General features: G+C 51.5%; 1 protein-coding gene across 1 annotated transcript; it reads right to left on the bottom strand.

Moving 5' to 3' along the window:
* Positions 1-159: 159 nt before the first annotated feature.
* Positions 160-24,866, bottom strand: PTPN23 (protein tyrosine phosphatase non-receptor type 23). The gene is made up of 25 exons (XM_056129309.1): positions 24,712-24,866; positions 11,427-11,501; positions 8,628-8,755; positions 8,350-8,426; positions 7,777-7,826; positions 7,509-7,640; positions 7,195-7,275; positions 6,959-7,090; positions 6,830-6,877; positions 6,382-6,438; positions 6,211-6,269; positions 5,987-6,066; positions 5,603-5,717; positions 5,444-5,509; positions 4,943-5,088; positions 4,424-4,735; positions 4,191-4,345; positions 3,955-4,106; positions 3,689-3,868; positions 1,842-3,603; positions 1,584-1,768; positions 1,385-1,489; positions 1,168-1,306; positions 964-1,077; positions 160-882 (listed from the first exon to the last, which is right to left on the bottom strand). Exons 1-25 carry the CDS (start codon positions 24,793-24,795, stop codon positions 403-405), a joined length of 4,914 nt encoding a protein of 1,637 aa, XP_055985284.1. The 5' UTR covers positions 24,796-24,866; the 3' UTR covers positions 160-402.
* Between the last annotated feature and the right edge of the window lie 191 nt (positions 24,867-25,057).

Raw genomic sequence — 25,057 nt, 5'->3', positions numbered from 1 at the left:
GCCTTGCATTTAATTAGACCCTTCTCACTGGCTCCAGTGGCAGGAAATGAGATGGTTACAGGGGAGGGAAAGCTCAGTGAACCCTCAGCCATCTGACAGGGTGGCCTCTAAGACACGTACAGTGACGGTACACCATGTGAGGCAGCAATGGACAGACAGTGGCCACGAACAGGTTGGTTTATTACTTCAATAGCAAAGAGCTGAAAAATGTCATTTCCCACAAAGGAACAGAACCTGACCCCAGGCCTGTGATGCACCTCCACCCACATGAGTACAGGCTGGGCCAGGCAGGGCTGAAGGCAGCAGGAATGGGAGGAAGAGAATAAGCCCACGGCATAGGCCCAGCTGGGCATGAGTGAGCAGACCGGGAGATGTAGTGTAAGGACCAGGCAGGGAACCTGTTCAGGTCTTATTGAGTGTCCAGAGTGGGTCCAGAAGGCTCAGGGGATCATCGGTGGGCTGGGCAGCCCGCAGACCCTGCCCATTATGGGCCTGCAGAAAGTTCTGCTTGCTCATCCTCTGTTTCCCCCGCAAAGAGTTGTCCAAAGAGAAGGCCTCAGGAGTTAGGGAAGCCAGCAGCTCCAAGGATGAGGAGGGCGGCTCCAAATGGGGGGCCTCAGGAACTGGCTGTTCCTCCTCAGGTTGGGGGGTCTCAGGCAGGGGTGAAGAGAGCGGGGGAGGGGAGGAGGGTGGGAGCTGAGTAGACTCTGGAACACTGGCTGGTGGCAAACCTGGTGGCTCTACTGGGGCTGACAGGCTAGCAGCTGGACAATCCAAGCCTCCAGAAGGCCGGATGCTCAGTTTGGCGATGGTGGCCTGGATGGAGCTGATGGGCACATCCCCACCAAGGACCAGGTCCTGCGAGTCCTGAGGAAGGTGATTCTAAGAAGAAAGAGGAGGTGAAGAACAGGAGGGGATTCCACAAACCGGCCATCCCAGCAGTCACCATGCTTCCTTCCTCACCTTCTGGCTGCTGCCTGCGCCAGCCACGGGCCTGCATGGAGGGGGAACACCATGGCGCTGCAGGACCTGCTCCACATGTCTCACTACCGCCTCATGGCAGAACCGGAGGTGCAGCTGCAAAAGTACATTCAGCAAGGTCAGGGAGATGTGGCCTTGAGGGGTGGGCTCGGGCCTCCCACACCCGCCTGCTGCCCAGCCCCTCACTTTCTCCTGCAGCATGTGCTTCCTCTGCTGTCTCATGCGCCGCACTAGCTGAGGTAGCTCGGGGATCCCGTTTCCGGCCTCCACTTCCTGCACAGCTGCATAGAGCAGCGCAAAGGCTCCTGTGCGGCCCACTCCAGAGCTGCGGAGGAGAGGGGTGTGAGGTCAGGAGTCCCTGCATCCTACAGGAGCTCCCCTCAAGTGGTGCCCCCGTCCTTACCTGCAGTGTACAATGACCGGGGTGTGCAGGGGGCGCTGGTGCAGGTAATGTGAGTGCACCTCCTGGATGAAGCGCAGCAGGTTGCTGGGGCTGTCAGGCAGGCCTCTGCAGAGGTGAAAAGGAAGCAGGGGCTTGGGGCAGACTCAATCTGAGGCTCCCTCCCCCTCACTCCCTTGATCATTAAAGACCGTAGACGCACAACTCAGGCCAAGTGGAGAAGTGAAGATGCACGAGTGAGCGCTTGAGGCTTTGGTCCCGGAACTGCAAGCTCAGCACCCGTTCCACATGGGTGTCAGTGGTGCGGACGCTGCTCAGTGCAAGGCTCAAGGCGCCATGCACCATGGGTTGGCCTCTCTCCGTGGGGAAGTAGCGGGCCACCTTTTGCTGGGGGGCACACATGGAGCAGAGTTAGGGTGAGTCTTCTGGGGTCCCTCCCTCGCACCCAGCTCCCTCGTACCTTCTCCATCTCAGCTTCAGACACCAGCATGACAATGACGGACACTTTCTGCTCATGTACCATGAGCCAGAAGTCAGCTGCTGTACCAGGCAGGGGGGCCTGAGTGGCCACTAAGGGTGGACAGTACGGTGAGAGCCCCTCCACCATACTGGCATTGATATAGTCGTCCTTGCCAGAGCGCAGGACCACACGGTTACTGTCGTAGGGCATGACGTCCTGATGCCGGTTCTTCAGGGAGTAGCAGCGAGCAATGGCAATGGAGCGGCCCCGGGCATCCTGCTCCTGGGCCTCCTGCAGCTCCCTCCAGACAGTGTCCAGAGCCCCTGCATCACCCAGCTGGCCCCGGAAGGCCTCCAGCTCCTGCTGCAGCCGCTGCAGCCTCTCAGGGCGCTCATAGGGGTCCCGCTCAATGAGCCGCAGGGCCTGAGGCCGCCGACCTTCTGTGGCATCCACCTTGGTGGGCTGCAGCAGGGGCTGCCCTCCTCCAGGAGGCTGGGTGCCACCATGCTGGCTCTCAGGGCTGGAGGAGAGCAGGTCTGCAGTGGCTGCGCCCCGGCGCGGGCAAGATGGCGGCTCTGCAGCAGGGGCCCGTGGAGGGACCGGGCTGGGCCCCGGAGAGGGGGCAGGTGAAGGCACCAGGTGGGGGCTGGGGGAAGGCTGGCTGGCCGGTGGGGGGCCTCGAATGGAGAGAGGGGTTGCCTGGGGGCCTAGAGGCCTGGGCGAGGGGGCAGGGCCATAGGCCAGAGAGTGATGAGGAGGCTGAGGTGGCCCGGGACTGGGGAAAGGCAGTGCTCCTGAATGGGGGGGCAGTGGGTCCTGAGAGGGGCCAGGGTAGATCTGAGGGTGCACTGCAGGTGGTGGCTGCCCCAGGACACCAGGCTGAGGAGCAAAGGGATAGGGGGATTGTGTGGGCGTGAGTCCTGGGGCTTGGGGTGGATACAGATGTGGGTGCTGAAGTGGCAGAGGCTGCTGGTGGGGCTGGGGCCCAAAGGTAGCTTGTGGGATGTGAGGTTGAGGCTGAGGCCCCATCCTTGGTGCTGCAAAACCTGTAGGGATTCCAGGAGAAAAGTGCTGGGTCGGGGGAGCTGTGAGGGGCTGCTTGGGTCCTAGTGGGTAGGTGTAAGGAACAGGCAGAGGCTGTGGTGGCACAGGGAAGCAAGGCTGCGGGGGAGGGGCAGGGACTGGGTTTGCTTGTGGTGCCATGTGACTAGAAATGGGGGCCTGGATGCTATCTACTGTGGTGGTGGCTGGCCGAACCCCCAGAGCCAATTCAGGGCCTGAGAACTGGGAGGGTGGGGCTGAGGGCAGGCCTGCACTGGGCTGGGGGTGCCCAACCCTCCCGTAGGGGCCGCTCACCACACCATGTTGCGGGGAGGAACGGGGCACCAGGCCCAGCTCTGGTGTATAGCCGGGAGCTGAGTAGAGGGCAGGTCTAGGTGCCATGGCCATTGCAGGGTGCCCGGGGGCTGGAGGTACCCTAGGCTGCAGTATCTGGGCAGGGCCTGGGTAGGTACCAGGGGGTAAGGGGCCTGGGAGATAGTGGGGTCCTGGCCCTGCAGAGGTGGGGAAGGGACCAGGAGGAAAATGGAGGGGACCAGTCGTTCCCAGGAAGGTGTCAGGAGGCCGGGGGCCGGCCACCATGTCGGGGGGCAGGCTGCGCAGTTCCTCAGGCAGGTCTGTCTCCAGCGCGTCCCCCTCCTCCCTGCGAGGCAGCAGTGGCTTCGGGGCTGTGGGTCGGGGTGGCGGCTTCTTCTTCAACTCCCTGTGGAAGGAGCGGAGGAGGCAGTGAGCCTGCCCATCCCACCCCAGCCAGCCAGCCCCGTCCAAGGCAAGGCAGCTGCACCCACCTGTCCAGAATCTGCTGACGGGCAGCCTCGCGGGCCTGGCAGGTGGACTGTGCCCGCTCCAGGAGAGCCGCCACCTTGCTCTCCAAGTCGGCATAGAAGTCCTTGCCCTCCTGAGACTTCTTCATCAAATCCTCGTAGGCTTCATAGGAGGCCACCAGGGTCTGCAGTGTGGAATTCCATCTGGCAGGCAGAAGGGCAAGCAGGCAGGCAGTGAGCCGAGCTCAGCTTCAGCGGGACTCCGGGCACACCCCAGGCCAGACACTGACTTCTGATCCAGCTCGCTGAGCACCCGCCGCACGGCCGCGTACTGCACATTTGCCTCGGTCAGTGCCCGGAGAACGTTGTCCTGGGCAGCCAGATTCTGCTCCAGGTAGACCCTCAGCTGGTCATACTTCTTCAGCTGCTCCTCGAATAGTTTCTAAGGGACATGTTGGAGACACTCAGGCCTCACCACCTAAAACATGGAGCCCAGAACCAGAGCGCCCTGCCTAGTTCCCCTTACCTTCATCTCTGAGTGGTCCGCAGTGACCAGCGAGGCAGTGATGTCATCCTTCTGGATGAGCTCGCGCAGCTGCTGCTCCAGGGACACACGCTGGTCCCGCATCTCCTGCACCTTGGCCAAGATGCGCTTCAGGTTCTGTAGCACAGCCTTGTCCTCTGGGGGCAGGAGTGGTCTGTGAGGCTAGAGAAACCTCTAGTACCACATACCCTGAGGACTGGACAGGCAGAGCTCACCTGGGGTGAGGGCAGGGGTGGGCAGGGCGGCCCGGACCTGGTCGAGCGGCCCACTAAGCAGGCGGAGGTTGCCGACGTGCAGATTCATGGCACGGTGCAGCTCGCTGTTGGTGAAGGAGGCCTTCTCATGGACCTCCATGTACTTGGCCCATTCGCGCTTCACCTCTGCCAGCTCGGCCTTAGAGACCGCTGGGCTGGACCCTGCCTGGCCTAATGCTTCTTGCAACTTCTGGTCTAGCAGCTCATCCTCCTCTATCAGATCCCTGATGTCCTTCAGAGAGGCCTCTACATCCGTGAACACACCTGACAGCACTGTGGGGAAGGGAAACAGTTTCTCAGGTCTGTCAACACCCCGAATCAACAATGCCTACTACTTGTGTGCAGCCCACACTTCATTGGAGCAATTCAGAATCTGAGTGTAGTAAGAGAGGTGCCCTTTGGTCTCCCTGGACAGGGGACACCAAGAAAGCAGGGATCATCCATGCTTCCCCTCCACCTGTTTGTTCTTCCAGTCCTTACCTTGCATGGACTGGACGAGGTTCCTGACAGTGTCAGGCCGGACGCTAAGAGCCGCACACTTCTCCATGAGCTGCGGGGGGATGTGGTTGTAGGCATCAAGGTTGTCCACTGTCTCAGGATCCAGCTGCATTGAATCCATGAACTGGCTGTGGGGAGCAACAGAACCGTGGGGGTGCTGGGTACTAGCCCAGCTCCTTAGATGGAAAAGGAACTCCTGAGGGTGTATGCCTCGCCAGGAAAGCCAGATCTTGAGGTGTGAGAAGAGCAACTCAGCATCCCGACCTCTGCTACTAGGTGTGGCCTGGCCCCACAGAGCATGGTCAGGGCTCTGCTGACGCCAGGGTAAGAGAAAGGAGATACTTCTAAAGAATTGGGGTTCTACCACTTGCACATCAGCAGGGAGGGCAAATCCAGAAAGACATGGGAGTAGACATTTTGCTCCTGTTAAGGGTAGCACGGGGAGTTCTAGTGTGTACCTCCCACCACCAGCCCTCAACTTACTCCAAGACCTCATTTTTGTCCTCAATCTTGGCCAGCATCTCCCGAAGTAACTTGGCTTTCTCCTCACTGCAGGAGTGACAGAGCAGGTGCTGGAGTCTATGTCTCTTGAAGACATCCCAGGCCCGCTATGATTAGGGCAGGCCCACCTCTCCCACCCACCTGTACAGTGATGAGGCCTCATGGGCTGCCATGGGTACCAGTTTGGCGAAGATATCAGGGCCTGTAACAGCAGGGTCTGTAGGGTTTACTGGCAAGGGCTTCACCAGGGGCGCACCTGGGGATGGGGGAAAAAACATGGAGATGGAGAAAGACCTCAAAGAGATAGAGCACCTGCTCGGCATACACAAAGTTCTGAGTGATCCTAATCGCAGGGCTGCACCAGTGGGCTCTCAGTCTCACCAAGGGACTCAGATTCCTGAGCATTGCTGGAAGAACCCCCAACATTAGAAAAAAAATCGTGGAGACAGGCCCATGCAGATCTCTGGTCTGCACTCGTCTATCCCCTCAGCTTCCCCGCCCCCCCTCCAATCCTTAGCCTCAGACCTTTCACAGGTTGAAGGGTGTCCAATGCTGGGACAGCTTCATGGTAGATGAAGTCATTGTCTTTCTTGGCCGAATTGTACCTGGGATTAGAGGAGGTAGTGAGGAGTCTCACCAGTCACTGAGACCTAGCCTCCAATGTACCCATGGCACTGCCATCTTCCAAAATCCAGACAGAGGCTGAGACCCCAGTTGAGAAAGATGTAGGACCAAACCCATGAACTCACTTTCCCCCAATGACATCCATAGTGAAGCGAAGCGCATCCTGCACAGTGTCAGGCTGGCCCTGTGGGGTTCAGAGATGGGAAGCCTCAACACCACCCAAAAGCAGCACCAATACAGCCCTCAGCGATATAGTGCTTGGCTGTATTTCCTCCATTGTACTTCCTCCACATTACCTTGGCCAGCTTGATGGCTTCATTGAGCTTATCCAGGGCACTCTGGAAGTATGCAACCTGCAAAAGCAAAGTGGAAACCTAGTTCAATCTTCCTTCCTTGGGCCCCATTCCTTCTACCCCCCCCCCCCCCCCCCGCATCCTACCTCTGCCCTGCTGGGTCACCCATCAAACCCTTAGCAGACAAAATTCTGATAAGGCAGCTAAGCTCCAGGCTCAGTTCAAAACATAGTCAGTGGTACCTTGTTCTACCTTATGCCACTAACCAGCCCTGCACTCAGAAGAGAGCCTGCCATGCCTCAGAACTGTCTTTTAGGAGTTGAGGGCTACAACGTGGAACCCCACATGGGGCAGACTGGGTCCATAGTGGGGAAGGGACAGACTAGACTAGGAGCCCACTAACCAAGCTGGGACTAGTCATGCATCCCCCTCCTTGTCACAGCTCTCTTACCCGCTCTCCAAACTTCTGCTGTTCCTCAGCCTGCTTTCCCATGTGAAGCTGGGAAAAAAAGAGTCACCATTTACTCCCTATTCTGTGGCACTCAGCCCTGCCCAGACCTTGCAGCTACAGCATCCTCACATGAGCCACAGCCGCAAAGTAGTAAATCTTCATCTGCACGAGCTTCTTCCAGTCCTTCTGAATCCGGCCCAGCAGTGAGGCTGTGTCGGGGTTCTCCAAGGCCCGGCAAGCCTCCTTGTAGTAATCTACCACCTGGGAGTCAGGATGGGCTCAGTGTGAAGGGGGGAAGGAAAGCCAGGACTAAACAGAAGGTTTGTCCTCTGTCCCATGAGGATTATTATCTGCCCTGTCCCTACCTGGGCACTGATGCGGGCCACCAGAAAGCTCTTCCTATTGTCCAACATGGACTTCTCCAGAAGGCACTCCTGAGCTTGGCCCTAGGACAAAAAAACAGTTTGCTGCCCAATTCACACAATGGCCTACCTTCCCAGCAGCCAGGTTACAGAGCTCCCATTTCCCCTGCTATAAGAAGCAAAGCCATGCTTGATCCACTTGGGACTGCAGAAAATCCAAGGCACTGCTCCCTGGGCTCTCCCTACAATGACCCCATCAGCCACAATGACCCCTCCTCCCCTGGATTCAACATAGTTTCAACAAGGGTGCTCCTCACCAGCATGAGGTTGACATTGAGAGTGAGGATCTGACGGCTCATGTCAACACTGTAGGCCTGAGGGAAGTGCTCTCGGAGGTAGGCGAATGCTCCCGCAGCACACTGGAAGTGAGTACAGGAAACCTTCATGCCCTGGGGGGTGGGGGGGAGGTAGAGGCTGAATCAGAGTTACCTATGTCCATCTCGTGGTCAGTTCAATCCAGTACTGCAGGCTGAGATAATCAAGCACCTCCCAGTGTCGAATAGCCCACACTGAAGGTCTCCTCACCTCCTCAGACACCCGCTTGTCCATGGCCCCCAGCATGGAGTGCAGCGCTCCTGGGAAGGGAGAAGACCTGGGTCAGGGTCAACCAGCTGCTCCCCAGGGGGGTCTGAGTAAGCACATGTTCTATGCCTATGTCAAGGGTAAGGCAAGTGACAGAGCTGTCATCCATAACCGGGAAAACATATCTGAGAACTGGGACTATTGGTCAAGGCTGGGACAAGTAGGGAAGCTCAGAAAGTTCAAGCACCACAGCCCCCTGCTCTGCACCACAAGGAGGTATGGGGGGGATGTCCCTGTCCATAGCCCCAGTCTGGAGGTCTTGTGGGACAGCTACAGGGCTCTGAGGTGCCCCAGGCTTTCCAGTGTCAGGCTAAGGCATGGAGGTAGGGGGATGTCTCTAAGCAGCAGCACTATGACAGGTGGCCCAGCACAAAGGTGCCCAGCCTAGAAAAGAGAAACTGGCAGAGCTGTGAGCAAGGCAGGAGGGACCAGAGCCTAGGGGCCTCCCCTCTATGAGCCCACAGCCACTGCTACCCTGGCTGTGAGGCGGGTGATGAAGGCACTCGGGTTGCTCACCAAGGTTGTAGAGAATGCAGGCCTGCTCGTATTTGATGTCCTCATGGGCCACAGACTTGCCTGAGAAGATCTCTGTCCTGCAGACATGCCACCCAGTCACACTGAGGGAAGGGGCTGGCCAGGGCGGCCAGATGAGGGGGTCAGCTACCCCAGAATGGGCTAGAGGGAAGGAGACCTGGGGAGACCGCACCAAGCCACACCCCACACTGAGCAGCAAGGAGAGAAAGGGTTTTCCCAGGCATCCTCCATCCGATTCCTCAACCTTCCTCAGCTCTTACCAGGTGACAGGAACAGCAGCCTCTTGGCCTGAACCCATCGGGACGCGACTCTGCAGGTAGTGGAGCTGGCCCAGGTACTTTCGGAGGACACTGCAGCCCTCAAAGTCCCGTGGAACACGGACAGCATTCTGGAGGGCAGAGGGGAGAAGCGGGGCTGCCATTACTTGGAGTACTGGACAGACAGGCCTATCCACTCACACAAATGCCTGGAATATAAGAGACCACAGCCTCCATGGGATGCCGCTGAGCTACACCTGCTGTCCAAGAACCACAGCGTCACCAAACAGAACAGATACGTGTGTTCAAAAAGGCTACTCTGCACACTGGTGGGGTTTGCCTCCACTTACTGACATGTTTATTTATTTTTTCAAAAATGAGAATTCAATTTACAGGCATTAGCTTTTAGGGCTATCTCTTTAACATATGTTAGCATAGTAATTATCCCTGTTTTGATAAATAGAAACAATTTCCTTTAATCAGATCCAACATGCCTAGAGATCTCAAACTTTCCACCTCCATCCTGCAGGCCAGAGGTCCAGATGCAGCTTTTCCCCTGCTCCTGCTATCTGGCCAGACCCTCCACTCTTGTCAGTTTTTGCCCAGTTCTACTCATGGGTTTGTTTGTTTTTGTAAAAACTGCAAGAGCAGAATACCTGCAGGGGAAAACCTGTTTGTTATTGAAGCTTTCTGTTACTCAATTCAAAGAAACCTTTTTAATTACTTTAATCCAAAAGTTCCCAATCTTATTTGGCTTATCACCCCTTTTCAGGAAGAAAAAAAAAATACCCAGTGCCCCCTTGGAAATGTACCTTCTGTAAGTGAACAAACAGAAAGCACTCCCCATTGTACCCCCAAGGCTATCATCTAACACTTTCCTTAGGGTGCCTACATTTTTTTATGTCAGTTATTATTATTGTTCAGAAATTAGTTGTAGAAAGAACTGGTAACTTCAACCAAACCCCAAATGTATGGTAATAAAACCATTAGGAGTATACATAATAAATCATAACACTCCCCTAAATAGGCTTTCCACTGCTCACTGCTGCCCCTTGTCCTTTGTTATGCTGTTTCCAAGTCTTTCACAATGCAGCACACAGCAGAACAGTTTCTTTAGGTGTAGTACCCATGTTTACTCCAGTAAACATGGTTGTCTGATGAACCACTCACTACTGTCTAGGATGGCTGGGACAGGCCCTGCCCTCATTCAAGACTGCCAAATGAAACCACTCTGCCATGTCACACTCTCTGGACCCCTCATACTACTCAGTGGGCTTATTGGGGATTGGAAAAGGGGAAGCTAGCTCTTCAGTTCTCTTTATTGTCACCTGAGACTTTGTTTAATGCAACTCCTGTCACACTAGTTACTTTTTACTCAAGGAATTTTATTTAATATACCACATAACTTCACAGAAACTTTGTTGCTAAGTCCACAGGGCATGCAAGAATGCCCATATTAAGAAAGGATTCTGAAGCAAGTAATGCAACTCAGCAATAGAGCACTTGCCTTGCATATGTGATACTATGTGTACAATCCCCAGCACCCCAAAATAAATAGTTGACATATACTTGTTAACAGGATTAAATAACACATGAATGACTGGAACTCCAGCCCATACTTGAGTAGGGCTGGAGAGATAGCTCAACAGGCTAAGCACAATACTTGTGGGAGCCCAAGTTTCATCCCCAACACCATAAGCTCTACCAGGAGTAACTCCCAATCACAAGACCAGGATGTACTCTCGAAGCACTGTAGAGGAAGGCCCCAAAACACAACAAAGTAAAATTTCTATTTGGAAATTAAGCACTGCCCTCAGCTTAAAGCAAGAACAGACGAGGTTGAATTACTTCCAAATTATTATTATTTTAAAAGGTTAAGGTGCTTGCCTAGCATGCTATGGCTGCAGTCATAACCCTGGTTTGAAGTCCAGGACCACATCAGCTCCAGGAATGGTCCCTGTGCACCAATGGTAGGGTCCAAAAGGTAACAATGAGTTCAGGTGCACACACTCCGCTACGCTGCTACACTGGGGCAAGTAGATCCTATTCTCACTAATTCCCACAGAAACAATCCTATATGGATGTAGATATATTTACTGGTAAAAACCAAAAAAAAATTATGTTCTCCAAAAAGAGACTAATTAAATTACAATGCAATATAATGGTCAGAGGCCACTAAAAATACTATTGTTATATGTTCACTGATACCAAAGGATAGCCACAACATTAAGTGAAAGATGAAGGCTATAAATTAGTATAGGTGACATATAATCCTACTGTGGCTTTATAGGATAAATAAATATGACACATACTAGGGCCAGAGAGAAAGTACAAGTATTATGGTACCTGCTTTACATACAGCTGGCAGTTCAATCTCTGGCACCACATATGATCCCCCAATCCCCACCAGGAGTGATCCCTGAACACAGACCCAACACAGACCCAGGTACCATCTAAGCACAACCAACTATAGCCCAAAAACCAAAAACAAATACATAAATGTAAGAGCATATAAAGCTATATAACATATAACATGTCACATAGTATATAGACATATAACATATGTCACATAGTATAGAGTATGCTGTATATTACATAGTACTTAAATGCATATAATATAAATAAAAATAGCAAATATATAAATAAAAAATAAATATACACACAAATCACTGCGAAAGATTGTTTTGCTGTTTCTGAGATGCTATTACCTCACACATAAAAGCCTTGCACACTCCTGCTGAATGAGCATGTGTTGCATGTGTGACACTGTGGGATCCACACCGCAAAGAACCATAGTCCTACCTGTCGAAGCAGCTCCAGCTTCTTCAGTTCCTCATTGTAGGCTTCTGGGTTCTCTCCGTAATTCTTTAGAACAAACTAAAGAGAGAAAAGATTGTAAACCAAAGAGAGAGGAGATTCCCCTGTTGCCACCCTCTGAATCCTGAGCACTCACTAGTCAGGGCTTACAATCAAGAGGACCCATCTCCTGGATGGACCCTATGGGAAACTGAGGTTACTCCTCATGCTGCAGCCCTCTATGAAGTCAAGGCCTTTCCTAGTTCCAGACACCAGAGAACTTACACTGTCCTCCCGTTGTTCATCGATTTGCCGTATGGGCAAGATACTCTCGGTAGCTTGCCAGGCTCTCTGAGAGAGGAGGAAGAATCGAACCCAGGTTGGCCAGGCCGGCTGCGTGCAAGGCAAACGCCCTACCACTGTGCTATTGCTCCAGCCCTTTATTTCCTAGAGCCCACAAAAGCAGGGTCCCGATGAGGGACTGGATGGAACCAGGGCAAGCGGTAAGCTATGTGCTATTCTGGCATCAAGATGGGCCTGGCCAAAGCGCCATAATGCCTAACTATAAGAGCTTGGTCATGGACAAATGCTGTCATGATCCAAAATGTAATAACTAGATTTGGACCCTGCTAGGATTAGAAATGATTAATCTGGCCTGAGTGCTATAGTCTGAGTCTGTGGAAAGATGTTTCCAGGAGAGCTGCCCTACAAGCCTCAATGTTATCTCTTACTGTGTCCATACAAAAATAACTAGTATTAAGATGTTGATAGAGTTATTGTACTAAGGAAAAGAGAAAAACAACTTAAGGAGTATTTTGCCCTTGGGCAGAAAACTTATGGGGGGGGGGGGAAGAAAACTGTGGAGAATTCCCCACAGGATTACATTCTCAAAATTTCAAGAATTGGACCCTGGGGGCTGGAGCAATAGCACAGAAGGTAGAGCATTTGCCTTGCAGGCGGCCAACGGGTTTTGATTCCCAGCATCCCATATGGTCCCCTGAGCACCGCCAGGAGTAACTCCTGAGTGCAGAGCCAGGAGTAACCCCTGAGCATTGCCGGGTGTGACCCAAAAGAAAAAAAAAGAATGGGACCCTGGAGCTGAGGCAGCACAGGTACTAAGGTGCTTGCCTTGCATATGGCCGACCCAGGTTTGATGCCTGTTACCAGTGCTTGTCCGTTTCTTTGCTTGCAGAAGCCTGTATTCTCTGGGTGAACATGTACTTCTCTCTCTCTCTCCCCTCATGTGTTTCTAAGTAAGTTTCAATAAAAACTACATTGCTTCTCACACACACAAAATAATCATCTCTATCTGCAGCACCAAATATTACATTCCAGTCATGTGCTAGGCACTAAGTTGAGGGCCTAAAGAAAAAAAACCACTCAATCTTTACACAGTCCAAAGAGGTAAACATAGGGCTGGAGAGATAGCACAGCGGGAGGGGCGTTTGCCTTGCACGCAGCCGAGCCGGGTTCGGTTCCCAGCATCCCATATGGTCCCGAGCACTGCGAGGAGTAACTCCTGAGTGCAGAGCCAGGAGTAACCCCTGTGCATCACCAGGTGTGACCCAAAAAGCAAAAAAAAAAAAAAAACAAAACAAAAAACAAAGAGGTAAACATGATTGCCATTTTAAAGGTGATGAAATGAGGAAACTGAGACAGAAAGGCTGAGGCATTTGACAAGGTGACAGCACCACTAACCAATGAAATGACTGAACCCAGGCATCAAGACTCCAGAGTTCATGTTCTCAGCCACATATTAGACCAATCCCTTCTGACTTTTTTCCTTTTCTTTGAAGGGAACACACCTGGTTGTGCTCAGGGCTTACTTCTGCCTATGTGTCCAGGAATCACTTCTGGCAATGCTCACCGTATGGGATCAAACCCAGGCCAGCCTCGTGCCAGTACCTTTGTCGCTCTCTGTACCATCTCTCTAGCCCCTCCATTCTGATTTTTTTTAAGTAAAACAGATTTATTTGGAGGGTTTTTGAAGGGAAGGAACAGGGAAAGAGTGAGAGAGAGACAGAGACAGAGAGAGACAGAGAGGCTAACACACTCAAGAGAGAACGTGGGCTTCTCCAGGGGCAGAGAAAGCCCCTATACACATCCCAGCATTAGACATTAAAGTACACATCTCAAGAGGAGAGATGCGGGGCTGGAGTGATAGCACAACAGGTAGGGCCTTGCATGCGGCTGACCTGGGTTCGATTCCCAGCATCCCATATGGTCTCCCGAACACCGCCAGAAGTAATTCCTGAGTGCAGAGCCAGGAGTAACCCCTGTGTATTGCCGGGTGTGACCCCCCCAAAAAAGAAAAAAGGAGGGGAGATGCGGGCACCACATGTGCTCAGCCATGTGGGCACAAGCAGCACACGGGCTCAGGCAGCATATGCGCCTCCATTCTGATTTTAATTATTTATTTATTTATAGTAGATTTTTTTTGGGGGGGGCTCACACCTGGTGATGCACAGGGGTTACTTCTGGCTCTGCACTCAGGAATTACTCCTGGCGGTGCTCAGGGGACCATATGGGATGCTGGGAATCGAACTCGGGTCAGCCACGTGCATGACAAACGCCCTACCCACTGTACTATCACTCTAGCCCCCATTCTGATTTTTAAATACTGCTCTCAACCTAACTGTAAAGGCTAGAGAGACAGTTCACTAGGCTATCTTTGCATGCTTGAGGTTCAATCCCTGAGGGCACTTTCAGGAAGGACCCCTGAGCACAGAGCCTGGAGCACTTCAGGGTATGCCCCCCTACAAACATACACATACACACAAAACAAAAACAACTGAGGGGTTGGAGTGATAGTATAGCAGTGAGGCATTTGCCTTGCACATGGAAGACCTGGGTTTGATCCCTGGCACCCTATATAGTTCCCTGAGCCCCACCAAGAGTGACTCCTGAGAGCAGAGACAGGAGTAATCCCTGAGCACAAATGGGTGTAGCCCCCCCAAAAAAATTCTACAACAGTAACAGAAAACTAATCCCTAACCAATATACAGTTAATCAGAGAAGCAGTCAAAATATTTTCTAAAAAAAAATATTGGGCGATTTTGGGTCATATCTCGCAGTATTCATAGCTGACATTTAACTTGTGCTAGAAGGACTATGAGGTGCTGGAAATTAAGTTTCGGTCTCCCACATGTGTGCATATCCTCAGCCCACTGACCTCTCTACAGTCCAATATGTACTTTTTTTTTTTTTTGCTTTTTTGGGTCACACCTGGCGATGCACAGGGGTTACTCCTGGCTCATGCACTCAGGAATTCCTCCTGGCGGTGCTCGGGGGACCATATGGGATGCTGGGAATCAAACCCAGGTTGGTCGCGTGCAAGGCAAACGCCCTACCTGCTCTGCTATCACTCCAGCCCCTGTTCTAAATTCTTATAAAGAATCCTCTTTAGGGGGCTGGAGTGATAGCACAGCGGGTAGGGTGTTTGCCTTGCACGCAGCCAACCCGGGTTTGATTCCCAGCATGCCATATGGTCCCCCGAGTACCGCCAGGAAGAATTCCTGAGTGCAGAGCCAGGAGTTACACCTGTGCATCCCCGGGTGTGACCCATAAAGCAAAAAAAATAAGAATCCTCTATAACTGCTTATGCCCTGAACTGAGGAAAGACACTATGTGAAGAAGTGGCTTCCACCTATGATCTCTTTTTGCTTGAGAAATTTTTATGCAACCCAAGTATATAAAGTAGGTAAAGGTAAAGGCCCTCCCGTTGATCGTCGATTTGCTCGAGCGGGCCCAGTAACGTCTCCATTGGAGACTTTGTTGTTACTGTGTCTGGCATATCGAATACTCTCGGTAGCTTGCCGGGCTCTCCGAGAGGGGCGGAGGAATCGAACTCGGGTCGGCCATAGTTGGCCGCTTGTAAGGCGAACGCCCTACCCGCTGTGCTATTATACAAATCAAACATTTACTGACAACAAGTATTTCAGAATCTGAGGCTAGACCTAGCAATACTCAGGAGTCATTCTCTGGCAGTGGTTAGAGACTGTGAGGTACCAGGGATCAAACCCAAGTTTCCTACACATGAAGTATATGCTCAGCCCTCTGACCCATCTCTCAGTCCATAAACTTTAAAATAAATTTCACAATCCCCACATTTAATTAGGCAACCCTATATGGGATCATGATGCAGTTTAAGCAGCTAAGCTCTCAAGTAAGGGACAGAGACCAAATCAGTTTCTCTGTGGTCAGAGCTCTGCAGTTAAGAAAGAACACATGTGGCCAGGATCTGAAGCTCCCAACAGAGCCTGAGAAGGAAAGCCCAGCAGCAAAGCAGAAGAACGTGGACGCTGACATCATATACCAAGTGTAAATAAAAAAACATCAACAGGCCCCAGTATAAAAGGTTCTTAGAGGGTGGAAGAACCAAAGAACCTCCAGAGCCCAACCAGACTTTGGAGCAGTTAAGGATCCTTTTCAGAGGGAATAGGACCTAAGTTAATTCCATGCTGAGAGAATGTCCAGGAAGAAAAACCGAAGGGTGGAGGGGTAGGATGAATGTGGCACATAGGGAAAGGAAGTAGTTATGAGTGAAAAAATAGTAAAAGGGATGGGGCGAAGCTGGTAGGGTGCATGCCTTGCATGTGACAGACCAGGTTTGATCCCTGGCATCCCATATGGTTCTCCAAGTACTGTTAGCAATGATCCCTGAGATCAGAGCGAGGACTGAGCACTACCGTATGTGGCACAAAAACAAGATGGGGGTGGAGAGAGAGGGAGGCAGGGGGAGGGAGAGAAAGGGAGGGAGAGAGGGAGGGAGAAAGAGAGAGGGAGAGAGAGAGAGAGAGAGGGAGAGGGAGAGAGAGAGAGAGTGCAAGAGCAGAAACGCTATTTCCAGAGAGAATAACCAACACAGAATACCAAGATATCAATTCCTGGCGATGCCTCTGGGATGCTATGAGATCTGGGCTTGTTTTTTCATCTGTAAAATGGGATTAATCCTCTACAGGCACATAATAGAATTCACAGACAGACCTATCATATGGACTTGGGCTTATTTTTGTTTTTGCTTTCTGGATCACATCCAGTGATGCTCAGGGATTACTCCTGGCTCTACGATCACGATCACGACCATCCTGTTATTCATCGATTGCCTCGAGCAGACCCCAGTAACGTCTCCTTCGTCCTAGCCCTGAGATTTTTAAAAAAGTGCCATATTCAAGGCTCACGATCACGATCACGACCATCCTGTTATTCGTTGATTGCCTCGAGCAGGCCCCAGTAATGTCTCCTTCATCCTAGCCCTGAGATTTTTTAAAAAGTGCCATATTCAAGGCTCTTTCAGAGTTAGGAAAATGAGACCCATCATTGTTACTGGTATTTGGCATATTGGGTACGCCACGGGGAGTTTGCCACACTCTGCCGCGTGGCAGAGGAACATAGGCATGCGGGTCCCGGGACTGAGATCTCCAAGCCTACTCAGATCGGGGCTGAGCATCCTCCACCCAGATCCTCCAAATTCCAGTAGGCGGGGGTCACACCCACCAACTGGCCCCCTGGCGCCATGTAATCCCATCAACGGCCAAGACTCAGAGACTATAAAACCCAGCTCCCAGAAGAGAACAGCGCAGAGTCTCCTGCCCCCACACCTGGCTGTCCTCGCCGGGGCCCCCTGGAGGGGAGCGGGTTGAGTTTCCCTCCCCACCCCGACCAGGGCTCCGGCAGCTGAAGACCTCCAGAATCAGCCACCACCATGCTGAGACAACTCTCCGCACACATGAAGGTACTGGCAGAGGAACATAGGCATGCGGGTCCCGGGACTGAGATCTCCAAGCCTACTCGGATAGGGGCTGAGCATCCTCCACCCAGATCCTCCAAATTCCAGTAGGCGGGGGTCACACCCACCAACTGGCCCCCTGGCGCCGTGTAATCCCATCAACGGCCAAGACTCAGAGAGCACCCTGGCTCTACAGTCAGGAATTATTCTGAGTGTAGAATAATAGTTGGTGCCTGGGGGACTATATGGGATGCTGGGGATTGAATCTGGGTTGGCCACATGCAAGGCAAACACCCTACCTGCTGTACTATCTCTCTGGTTCCTTGGGCTATTTGCTAAACAGAGAAGGGCATTACCAGGCTAAAATAATGTTTCCAATAAGCCAAATCATGTGCATTAATACTTGATACTACATGAGGTATATTATTAGTTGTTACAGGTGAGAAAAGTTAGGAACAGATTCATTATGAAGTCATCTACAGCAGCTTAAGCATATACCTTTATGTAGACGAGGTGGGATCTAAGCCACACCCTGATTCCAATGTCTATGTTATTTCCATGATACTTGCCCATGTTACTGCCAGCTCTTTTACTATGCAACAAACAGCACAATAGTTTTATAAGTAGATAGGCTCGCTGGAAAAATTGTCAGTCCTAGGGTCAGAGATAAATAACAGCAGATTTAGAGCCAACTAGCACAGCAGTAGGGCGTTTGCCTTATAAGCGGCCAACATGGCCGACCCGAGTTCGATTCCTCCGCCCCTCTCGGAGAGCCCGGCAAGCTACCGAGAGTATCTCGCCCGCACGGCAGAGCCTGGCAAGCTCCCCGTGATGTATTCGATATGCCAAATACAGTAATAACAAGTCTCATGACGGAGACGTTACTGAGCCCGCTCGATCAAATCGATGAACAACGGGAGGACCGTGATACCGTGATACCTGATGTGGAAAAAACAGAAGATGAATGGTCTACAGGAGTCGTCTAGGGGTGGGAGTAGGGGGTGAAGTTAGAAAGGCAGACTTGATGAAAAATAGAAGCAGGTCTTAAAGAGCAGAAAGAGTCTCTGGAAGCTGGTGAGAAAGCAGGCTTTGAAAACTCAATTCAACTAGACTGGGGAAGGGCAGAGGCCAAGAAATCACCCAAGTGGCTTCCTTATGGTACATCTGCCCCTGATGATAAATTACTGTGTAGATCATGCATTAAAAGGTAAGCTCCACAAAGGCAGGAATCTTTGTCCTCACATACAGCCCTGATACCCATAACAAGCAGTCAGTATAATTAACCAAGCTATGGATGAACCCCTCAAGCTAAGTGAGCATAATTAAGCACAAGTGCAGTTGGTTTGGGACAGGTGTTTAGGACAGTGAATGGGAAGAATTTCAAACACTAACACTTATAGTCAAATCACTCACTAAAGAGGACCAGAGTCATCCTTCATTACTTTTCAGTGAGTCAGCATTCAGGCTTCAAAGTACATGTAAGAAGGTGTGGGGACAGCAGCATTTTCCCACCAAGAAATTGGGTGTCTTGGTATCCTGACCTAAAACTCAGCATCATAGAGCAAAAGCACCTTGCTGTTTTGGCTCTCTTTTGATGCTATTCCATAATTGAAGGCATGTCCATCAGGAGTGAATTCTGAAAATAATCATTATGAAAAGTTTCTCAGAAATCCAGTCCTCACAAAGAACACAACCCTTTATCTATCTAGAAAAACAATTCAATTCTCAAAACCAGCTCCTTGACAAGCCTTAGGCTGATAATTTCATACAATGCACACTTTTACATTAATGTCACCTCTAGATTTTAAAAATCTCCTCTACTTGCTTAGGAATTCCATGGGGCAGGAGGAAAACAGGGGGGAATCTTAATCTTCATCATCTGTAATACAGGGTTCCACATAGTGCTAGATAGGTTTCCTCAATAGGACCATTTTAACCCTGCTATCCTAATATAATTTCCCTTAGAGCAAAGCTACTCTTTATGTTTCTCAAAGCTCAGAACAGGGGTTAAAAAAGAAAGAGTCCCAGGTGTTGGAGCAATAGCACAGCGGGTAGGGTGTTTGCCTTGCACATGGCCGACCAGGGTTCGATTCCCAGCATCCCATATTGTCCCCCCAAGCACCTCCAGGAGTATTCCTGAGTGCATGAGCCAGGAGTAACCCTTGTGCATCACCGGGTGTGACTCAAAAAGAAAAAAAAAAGAGTCCTAGTGAAAGGAGATACAATGAGAGCTCTAGGACTGGGGAGAGTAGAAAAGGAAGTATGCCCAGGCAGCAGTGATTTTTTTGCAGTCCTCTCTGTAAGGAGTCCCAAGGTACCCAGAGGGAGTGGGCCACTTCAGAAACCAGTCTACCACAGACTGTTGTTCCTTTTCAGTGAGTTCCTACTTTTTTTAATTTTAGGGGCCTAGCTTTTTAATTTTAGGGGCGACAGGGGCTTACTCCTGGCAGTGCAGGGAGGGACCATATGAGGTACCAGGGACTGAACCATAAAGGCAGCATGCAAGCCTTAATCCTTGTCTCTCTTTGGTTCCCATGTCACAACTTTAACCTATCAAATGGAGCTATGTTTCCAAAATCCAAAGAAAAACAGCTGATTTCCAGATAGAACGCTTGTTGTCCACATAGCTAAACTGGCTTCGATCCCTGACACTCCATATGATCCTCTGAGCACTACCAGGAGTGATCCCTGGATGCAAAGGCAGCTGAGCACCACTAGATGTGGCCCAAAAAACAATAACAAGAAAGAAAACCAAAGACCTAAGTGGTAGTACAGCAGGTAGGGCATTTGTTTTGCACATGGATGACCCAGTTTCGATCCCTGGCATTCAATACAGTCCCCAAAGCACAGCCAAGAGTGACCCCTGAGCACTGCCGTGTGTAACCAAAAAAAAAAAAAAAAAGGTAAGGTAAAGGCCCTCCCGTTGATCATCGATTTGCTCGAGCGGGCCCAGTAACGTCTCCATTGGAGACTTTGTTGTTACTGTGTCTGGCATACCGAATACGTCACGGGGAGCTTGCCAGGCTCTGCCATGTGGGCGAGATACTCTCGGTAGCTTGCCGGGCTTTCCGAGAGGGGCAGAGGAATCGAACTCAGGTTGGCCATATTGGCTGCGTGCAAGGCAAACGCCCTACCGCTGTGCTATCGCTCCGGCCCGGAAAAAAAAAGAAGAAATAAAAACTGCTGATTTCTAGGAAATAACTTCTTCATGGGATACCATTTGAGGTCCAATAGCTGATAAGCAGATTCTTATGGAAGCCCAGGAGTTCTCAAGGAAGTCAGTGTTCACACTGAATCTTGGATCAGAGCATCAAAGAGTGAGTTCAAACAAAATATTTCCTAGGAGTTTCTGTGCTAAGAATTGCCCACCTTATTGCCATAATTTTCAGTAACTATTTCAACCATGGGCTGGAGCGATAGCACAGCGGGTAGGGAGTTTGCCTTGCATGCAGCTGATCCAGGTTTGATTCCTCCACCCCTCCAGAGAGCCTGGCAAGCTACCGAGAGTATCCCACCCACATGGTAAAGTCTGGCAAGTTGCCCGTGGCATATACGATATGCCAAAAACAGTAACAAGTCTCACAATGGACTGTGTTACTGGTGGCCGCTCGAGCAAATCAATGAACAATGGGAGGACAGTGATACAGTGATCTCAACCATCTCTAAATTTCCTCAATTGCATCCAACTGTTTGAAAAAACATTTTTCTGAATGCCACTGATGTAGAATGGACCCTGATTAGGATGTGAGTGTAGAGGTGACTTTTGGATAACTTATAATTGAACACGAAGGTAAAATGTAACACACAATCTCACCAGAAAAATGATAAACACAGGGATTCAGAAACTCTGGAGCCCCCTTGAGAGAAGAGTAGGCCATGTCCCTGCCCTGCCCAAACCCTGGCAGCCACAACCATATTTCACAGCTGCTACCATACCAATGGCCCAACTCCATTGCCTTATGACTAATCTTTGCAGAGATGTTAAACCGAAGAAAAATTCCAGATACACGGATATTCAGGCTGAGAACCTGAACAGGGTGCACAGCCTCCACTAACCTCTACATTCCATAGCTGCCACCATGTAAACTCATCCATCCGCCCAGTTTTACAGATCCTGGAGATACTAGAGTGCAAGGCCACTCCAATTCCACAATTCTGACACTGTAGTAGCACACCAAATCAGATGGAAAAGTAACATAAAAGTCAACTATGCTCAATAAACAAAAATAGTAACAGAAGGCTCAACTAGAACAAACAACTTCATAAACCCTCAAACTTAATGACCCCATAGTGAGATACAAAAATTTTCAGACTTTCTCTTACTGACATATTCTTTTGATAATTTCATTAGCTATTTAGCTGTAACAAGCAATAAAAAATAAATTATTTTGTGCCTGCTAAGGGGGTAGGAATCGAACTCGAATTGGCCATGCTGGCTGCGTGCAAGGCAAACGCCCTACCGCTGTGCTATCGCTCCAGCCCCTAAGCCTGGGGGTGGTTGGGAAAATGGGGATGATGGTAGAGGGAAGGTCACACTGTTGGTGGGACTGGTGTTGTAACAGTGCGTGCCCGAAACAATTGCATTATGAACAACTTTGTAAAGCATGGTGTTTAAATAAAAATAACTTTAAAAAAACAAAATACACACACACTGGGATTCGAAGAAGTGAAAGATTAAAAGAAATGATTGAAGAAGAGACAGAGTGGCCGCAGAGACAGTACAGTGGGTATGGTGCCTGCTTTGCAAGCAGTTGACCTAGGTTCGATCCCCAGCATACAGTATGGTTCCCTGAACCTGCCAAGAGTAATTCTTGAGTGCAGAACCAGGAATCAGTCCTGAGCACTGATAGGTGTGCCCCTGCCCCTCCATTCCAAAAGAGAGAGGAGAGAGAGAGAGAGAGAGAGAGAGAGAGAGTTTAAACTGTACCTTGAAAGAATCAAAATACAGAACTAAGAACAAAGAGATCAATGGTGGACACGACTTGCCTTACATGTAAGAGAGGTTCTGGCTTCAATCCGCAGCACCACAAACATATTAACAAAATATAGGATTAAAGCACTGTAGCACTGTCCTCCCATTGTTCATCGATTTGCTCAAGCAGGCACCAGTAACGTCTCCATTGTGAGATTTATTGTTACTGTGTTTAGCATATCGAATACGTCACAGGGAGCTTGCCAGTCTTTACCATGCAGGCAAGATACTCTCGGTAGCTTGCCAGGCTCTCCGAGAGGGGCAGAGGAATCAAACCCGGGTCGGCCAGGTTGGCCGTGTGCAAGGCAAACACCCTGCCATTGTGCTATCACTCAAGAGCCACATATTAGGGCCAGAAAGATAGTACTGCAGGTAAGATACTTGCCTTGCATGCAGCTGACCCGGGTTCGATCCCCAGCATCTGCTATGGTTCCCTAAACACCGCCTGGAGTGATTACTGAGTGCAGAGCCAGGAGTAAGCCCTGAGAACCGCCGGCTGTGTCTCCCCCTCACCCCACAAGTAAGAGAAAAGCCACATCCATACCAGGCAAACATGAGAGCTCTTCTATGCAGAAAGAATCACATGAAGGCATAGAGAGGAAACTCAGTAAATGAGAGCTAGAGGGTTCAATAGGTTAAGCTCATGCTTTGCATGTTAGAGGCCCCTGTTCAATCCCCAGGACTGCAGTCCCCCAAGCATCAATGGGAGCAACCAACCCCCAAGCACAAAGTCAAGCACCACCAGGTAGCCCCCCCCCACCCCGTCACTTTCCCCCAAATGAGAGAGAACAGTAAGTGGCCAGTTGTTAACAGTATCTGGGATAACTATCAGAAGTACACAGATCAATCACATAGACAGCAGGTACTCAAAAGAATGCTGGGGGGGAAAAAGCCTGAGTCTAAAACAGTCTAGCCTATTTTAGGCTTGAGTTCAAACCCCAGAACCACAGGGGATGGTTCTATGCCCCTGCCGAGCACGGCCCCCCCCTTTTTTTTCTTTTAAATGCTGAAAGAACTGGATTAAGTCAGAGAACTGTGAATGGTTAGGATTGAATTAGAAAACAAAGGAGTTGTTACATTCCAGAAAAAATGTCTAATTGTATGGCAGTGTCTATGGAGAAAAGGCCAAGTCTAGGAAAGAGGTTAACAACATTCTGGAATTTCAGATTAATCAAACTTCCTTCTTCGGAAAATGTGGAAAAAGAGGTGCGAATAGTTTAACCGATGGGCTCACAGGAATACAAATTGTTGGTGTGTGAATTAAGGCAGTGGCAGAGTAAGGAGAGAAAGTGAGAGAGCTTCCTGGCCAACTTCCAAGCCTGTTTTCTTTCTTCTCGCATCATTTTCTCAAGCATCTTGCTGAGTGATGCAGCCCTGTTGGGACTTCACTTTGGCAACCACCATGGGAAACCTACAAAGATCGCCAAAGTGCCAAAGCCTCCCCCACTGTTCCTTTCACTTTTGCCTTGACCCAACTTGTTACCAAGTCACCCATCCCAAGGCCACGGATGTCTCCAAGGGCAGCTGACGCCAATACTGCGCCTTGCAGATCCCTCACCTAGGTCAATTCTAAGTGGGCTTTAATTATTGCTGGTGTTTCTCTCCCTTCCCTGTGTTGTTGCTGGCACGACCCTAGGTGTGCGTGCACGCAGTTGGCCATGATACTCACGGGGGTCTTTCAATTTAGCTGTGCTCCCTAGAGTATGCAACATGGGGGGGGGGGGGAGCTGGGGACCAAACTCTGGGCCTCCTGCCTGGTTCCGTGAAGACGGGTCAACACAATGGCCGGCGAGGTCTCCCACGGCAGGCAGTGGATCCCCTCAGAGCAGTTAGGAAAAGCAGGAACCCACCCGGACGACACGAACTAGGGCTTGGGCCAAAGAACAAGGTTCATCTTGTTTTGCTGTTGCTGCTGCTGCTGCTGTTTTGTTTTCTGGGCAACACCCGACTGTGCTCGGGGCTTCCTCCTGGCTCGGGACGCAGGGTAGTAACCTAGCTGTCGGTGCTCACTCGGGGGCCCACATCGGGGGGCCGAGGACCGAGCCTGGGTCGGCGGCGTGCAAGGCAAACGGCCTAGCCGCTGTCCCGTCGCCCCAGCATACAGCTCTGGGTGTGGACCCCACAGAAGGTCCCAGACGCGGGGACCGGCCGTCCCTCTGGGTCTCCGGGCTCCCCGCAGCGCGGCGAAGACGCCACCCTGCGCGCCGGCCCCCCGAGGCCACGGTCAGGGCCGCCCACCGCGCGCCGGGGCGGTCCCGGCGCCAGGGGCGGGGCAGAACCGGGTCCGCAGCGTCGCCCCGCGGAAGTGGGGAGCTGCGGTGCCAGCTAAGAACGGTCCGGGCCACAAGTCGGGGAGCGGTTCCGAAGGGATGGGGGCCGGCCCGGGAGGAGGATTGGGGGGGGGAGGACCGCCGGCGGGTACGATGGGTGCGGGTGCGCCCGACCCACCGGAGCCCGCCGAGGCCCCTCCTGGCCTCACACGACCCTGCGACGGGGCCCGCGGCGCTGAGGGACGCCTCAGGGGGCGTCACGCGCGGGCAGACGACGGAGATACGCGGGCTGAGAGGAGGAAGTGGGAGGCGCCCACTCACCTTCTTCACGGCCGGCTGGAAGAGGAAGTCACCGGCTTCCTTCAGATCCAGCCAGATCATCGGCATGCGGGGAACGGCCTCCATGGCGGCTAGTGCCCACCGGCCACCCACCGCCGCTCCCCCTCGCTGCCCCGGGTGCTGCCTCAGCCGCGAGCCCCGCCCCGCCCCTCCGCGCCGGAAGTCACTGGTCACGCGAGGACGAAAAAAATGCCCCGCGGCCTGCTGGGAGATGTAGTCTCCGCTCCAGTGGCGGAGACTGAAGCACATGCTCAGTGCGGCGAATCGTCAGCCAGAGACGTGAGGGTTTCTGGGAGTCTTAGTCGGCAGCGAAAGGAATTCTGGGAGT

This window comes from Sorex fumeus, unplaced genomic scaffold (assembly GCF_029834395.1).
Source record: "Sorex fumeus unplaced genomic scaffold, SorFum_2.1 ptg000072l, whole genome shotgun sequence".
NCBI classification, from domain to species: Eukaryota; Metazoa; Chordata; class Mammalia; order Eulipotyphla; family Soricidae; genus Sorex; species Sorex fumeus.
Note: the sequence above shows the minus strand (reverse complement) of the source record. Positions and strands in the feature narration are given on the sequence as shown.